At 56.4% G+C, this 4,632-nt stretch overlaps 1 protein-coding gene across 1 annotated transcript; it reads right to left on the bottom strand.

Moving 5' to 3' along the window:
- Positions 1-253: 253 nt before the first annotated feature.
- Positions 254-2,926, bottom strand: Gpr142 (G protein-coupled receptor 142). The gene is made up of 3 exons (XM_013036677.1): positions 2,872-2,926; positions 2,550-2,708; positions 254-1,185 (listed from the first exon to the last, which is right to left on the bottom strand). Exons 1-3 carry the CDS (start codon positions 2,924-2,926, stop codon positions 254-256), a joined length of 1,146 nt encoding a protein of 381 aa, XP_012892131.1.
- Positions 2,927-4,632: the final 1,706 nt, after the last annotated feature.

Genomic DNA, 4,632 nt, shown 5'->3' with positions numbered 1-4,632 from the left:
ATTAATATTCATCATGTGCCAGGGGAAACACCCCTCAAACAAGAGACACCCCCCCTGTCTCAACCAGCTTGTGCCTGCGGAGCTTGTAATTCTCCCCCCGCCCCCAACCAGGAAACAGAAATCAGGGTGAAGCTAATCTAAGAGCTAGCTACGTTGTTCTCTCTGCCAGGGAGCCATGTCCAAAATGGGGAGTCTCTCCCTCTCCCCCAGGTTGCAAAGGAGGGGTTAGGTGACGTTTTGTTGGGTACAGCTACTAAAGTGCCCGTACATGTGGTCCTGAGCTCTCCAGGCCCCCCGGCTGGAGCCCCTCTTCTACATTGCTGTCCCTTTGGGGGATTCCTACTTGCTTCAGCACAGGCTCCACTCCCACGTCCTCTGGCCGTGCCCCCAGAGTGCAGGGCAGGTGCGCATCATGGATGACCTGCCGGACGGTGGCCCGAAAAGTCTTGCTGACAAAACAGTAGAGGCCGAAGTTGACTGCCGTGTTGAGCATGGCCACCATATTGGCCACGTCCAAGGCCAGGTGGACCCTCCAGTCCCGGTGGACGGGGGCCACGTACAAATGGTAGAGCATGACGAAGATCCGGGGTGCCCAAAGGATGGCGAAGAGTGAGGTGACCCCCAGGAGGATGGCGGTGCTCTTGCTCCTCCAGGCTTGTGCCCCACGCTGGCCTCTCTTCCTGAGTCGGAGGACAATGGCTGAGTTGGTAACCAGGAAAACCCCACAGGGCACGAAGTAGACGATGAGACAGTGAGCCCACTTGAGGAGCTCGTCCATGGTGCTGGGGGGGTCTGCGTCCCTCCACACGTCCAGCCACCAGTAGAAGGGGACGCCAGTCAGGAGGGCAGCACTGAAGACTGTGGCTATGGCCCTGTAGGTCCGGCCTGGGGACGAGGTGGCCCGATGGTGCAGGGGCTGGCACAGGGCATGGTAGCGATCGACCGTGAGCAGCACAGCGATCCACACCGAGGCATGGTTGGCGGCAAACTCCAGGATGTTAGCTGTGCGCACCACAGCTTGGGGTACCTGGCGTGCCAGCACGGCTCCTTGAAGGAGGAAGCCCACGAACACGATGACCACCTGCGTGACGATGTCTGAGGCCGTGAGTGCCAGAAGGTAGTAGTAGGAGGGCTTCCTGGTCCTGGCAGCAAGACGGGCCAAGGCCACTGTGGTCAGGAGATTGACTGATGGCGACCAGAGACAAGGAGGGGAGAGGTCAGAGACAGGTAAACGCTAGAGTCTCCTCCCCACAGTTGCCCAGGCTGGGTGGGGGTGGGGGACAGTGCTGACTTCTCTTTCTACATCCTTCTTAAAACCCAGTGTTGATGACTTCTCTTTCTGGATCTTTCTTTTCCTTCTTTCCTTTTTCTTTCTTTTCCTTCCTTCCTTTTCTTTTTTTCTGTCATGGGGCTTGAACTCTGGGCCTGGGCACTATCCTTTAGCTTTTCAGTTCAAGGCTAGTGCTCTACCACTTGAACCACAGTGTCATCTGGTTTTCTGGTGGGGATTTTCCTACCCAGGCTGGCTTTGAACCACAATCCTCAGATCTCAGCCTCCTGAGTAGCTAGGATTACAGGTGTGAGCCACCGGCACCTGGCTTCCAGATCCTTCTTAATACCCACCTTGGAGCTGGGCGTTGGTGGCTCCCACCTGTAAGCCTAATGACTCAGGAGGCTGAAATCTGAGGATCATGGTTTGAAGTCAGTCTGTGAGACTCTTACCTCCAATAAACCACCAGAAAACCGGAAGTGGCGCTGTGGCTCACGTGGTAGAGCACTAGCTTTGAGTGACAAAACTAAGGGACAGCACCCCGGCCTCAAGTTCAAGCCTCACTATACCCACACCCACCTCCCCACACATACACACTACTACAACTTGGAGCTCAGTGGTAAAGCACTTGCCAGTATGCCTGAGGCCCTGGGTTTCACACCAGGACTGCTAAAACTAAAACAAAATATCTCTTTTGCCCATCTGGCCAACCAGCTCAGCCCTGTCCTGTCTATCCACACGCTAGGCCGTGAGCCAGGCTGGCCACCCGGGTCAGCTCACACATCAGTATCTTCCTGCTGGGGACTTCTCTGTCCTTTCCGGGTATTCCATGACCTGCAGGACACAGGCCCTTCTGGACACAGGCACGAGCTTATTTGCCAGTTTGGAGGAGATCTCTAAGTTGGACCACCTTACCTGAACCCCTGTCCCACCCAAACCCTGCTCCCAGAAGGCAGTGGGACCACTTAGGGATGGATCCACTGCATGGATCTAAGCATGACTATATGTGAACTCAGCCATCCAAAACCTCACTGCTGCAGAGAAAGGCGGGGGCTAACCTTGTGTTTAGCTTTGAGGACCTCAAATCCTAGCCTCTCACATTTATTCCCCTAGACTTTACTTCCCCCAGTGAGCCAGAATACCCTGTAAAGGCCAAGGGAGACCTGGAGCCTATGATCCTGAGTCTCTGAGAGGGGCACCACTGAGGATCGGGGTCTCCTGAGGAGAGGGGTCCAGTGTCTGGCCGAGCCTCCGATCGCCGCCTCCAGCTCCCACTCACCGGGCAGCCCCAGGCTCAGGAGGACGCTGTAGTAGATCACAGGGGCGATGCCAGCTACACACGGTGACCGCTCCGGGATCTCCAGCCAGGGGCCTGCAAACTCTTGGCCCGGGCCACTCCCATTGGGTGTGGGCAGCAGAGTCACTGGTGGCTGGTCAACTAGGAAGATCCAAGGGCTGGGTTAAAGTTGTTCTTAACCAGGCCCAGCGGCAGCAGCTCCTACCTGACTGCAGTCTTTGTGCTCAACCCCGCTCTGTGGGGTAACTGAGGACAGTCTCTGTGGCCGTGGGAATCTCACCCCCAGCCCACCCCACTGGCCCACACGGTGGGAAGAAGATCTTGGTGGGGACTGCATTGCTTGCATGGGTCTTCATCATTGCGGACACACAGGGTCCGGCGTAGGGCTTGAACAACTGCACCTTTAACGAGTGTGCTGGGTGAGTTGGAGCCAACGGGTCTCCCAGCAGCTGCTCAGCTCCACATAACAGCTGCCCCCTCTTCTGGGAGGGCCTGCCACTAAGCTCCTCTATTTCCTAAGCCAGAACAACTTTCCTCATGGACCTCACTGCTGCAGCTGCGTGGCCCCAATATTCAGATCGGGAAACTGAGTCCCTAGGGCCAGGTGACTCCACTGGCTTGTGGTGGATCTAGGGTGAGGACCCTCTACCTGCTTGGGCCCCAACCCCCTGACTCATCCTTTTAGTGTCTTTAGATTTTCATTTCTTGCCTCTGATTTCCTGCTAAAGATGGGAGACCGCCCCCCTTGCTCCCCCCCCCCACGTTCTCCTATTCATTTCCTGCTTCAGCCTCCTCCCATGTGTGTCTACAGGTTCCTTCCGTCCCTCTGACTTCCATCCCCACGCCCGGCATCTCATTTACCTGTCTCTGGTCCTTCCAGCCCCATGCTCCTGGGTCCTGAGCCCCAGGTCACCAGCGGCTTCTCCTGGGGACTTCCACAGCTCGCTCTCGGCATGACCAGCTGTGCCCCTCACCTCCGCTCTCCAAGCTCTGTTTACCCCCACGATTCTTCCAGCGGTACTGAGCTTGTTTGTGCAGAAAGTGGGGGTGGGGGAGGAAGGAGGGGGAAGGAGAGGGAGGGGCAAATGCACAGGGGCGGAGGCTTGGTGGATTGCTCAGGAGCAGAGCAGGGTGCACAGGCAGGCAAGGGGGTGGGTGGGGGGGTTCAGAAGAGACTGAGGCTGGGGCCTGGCTAAGGGATCTGTGTGTGGCTTAGGGAAGGGAAAGTGAGGCAAGCAGGGAGATGGGGTCTCTCTCTGGACAGGATGCTCAGGACACCCCACATGCAGGCCTCCCCCATGGGGTGGCCACGCCCTGGAGGAAGGCATGACAGGCTCTGAAAGGCCTTTGGTGGCTGGAAAGGGGGCTAGAGCTGGGGAAGCAGCATGTGGGCCCCGTGGGGCACTGTGGGACCAGGCAGGTAAGGTGCTATCTCCTTAGAGCAGGACACACAGACACACACACACACGCACGCACACACACACACACACACACACACACACACACACACACACACACACGCTGCCGCCTCTCTGCACGATGACAATGAGAGGCCTGGCTGCTTTTGAGGAGCTGGGGGGAAAGCCAGCCATGTCCGAGGGGGGCTTCCTACCCTGTCTGACAGGTTTTTTGTATGTGATTGTTTTTTGAGGGACATATTTTATTAGAATGCTTAAACACTTCAGTCAGAAAAGAATATCTTCAATGAAGCCTTTGAGATCAGGGAGGGCAGAATGGATCAGGGGAGGGCAATGGACCAGGGCAGCTTTATTTGCTTGAGAACCAACCTTTCCTGTGATGTGCCTCAGCTACTCTCACAGCTCAGGCCTCACCTCTTCCCATGACTCCCTTCCTGTGAAGGGCCTGTTAGGAGAATCAGATTCACCTGCCAAAATGCTCCCAGGGTCCCCTTCAGAAATATGCTTCTCAGTAGCATGCCATGACAAGACCAAAAAAAAAAAAAATTGCTAGGGCTGGGAAGGTGGCTCAGTGGTAGAGCGCTTGCCTTGCATGCCTGAGGCCCTGGGTTCAATTCCTCAGCACCACATAAGCAAAAAGAAAAAAG

This window comes from Dipodomys ordii, unplaced genomic scaffold, assembly GCF_000151885.1.
Source record: "Dipodomys ordii isolate 6190 unplaced genomic scaffold, Dord_2.0 Scaffold7, whole genome shotgun sequence".
NCBI classification, from domain to species: Eukaryota; Metazoa; Chordata; class Mammalia; order Rodentia; family Heteromyidae; genus Dipodomys; species Dipodomys ordii.
The sequence above is the reverse complement of the archived record's forward strand: the minus strand, read 5'-3'. Positions and strand labels throughout refer to the sequence as shown.

Excerpts from the sequence above, each read along its gene's own strand:
- Gpr142 (XM_013036677.1), bottom strand. The coding sequence starts at position 2,926 with ATGATGAAGACCCATGCAAGCAATGCAGTCCCCACCAAGATCTTCTTC. Across the intron at positions 2,709-2,871 it reads CAAGATCTTCTTCCCACCGT|TTGACCAGCCACCAGTGACT; the intron begins GTGGGCCAGTGG and ends GGATCTTCCTAG. Across the intron at positions 1,186-2,549 it reads CCTGAGCCTGGGGCTGCCCG|TCAATCTCCTGACCACAGTG; the intron begins GTGAGTGGGAGC and ends GGTCGCCATCAG.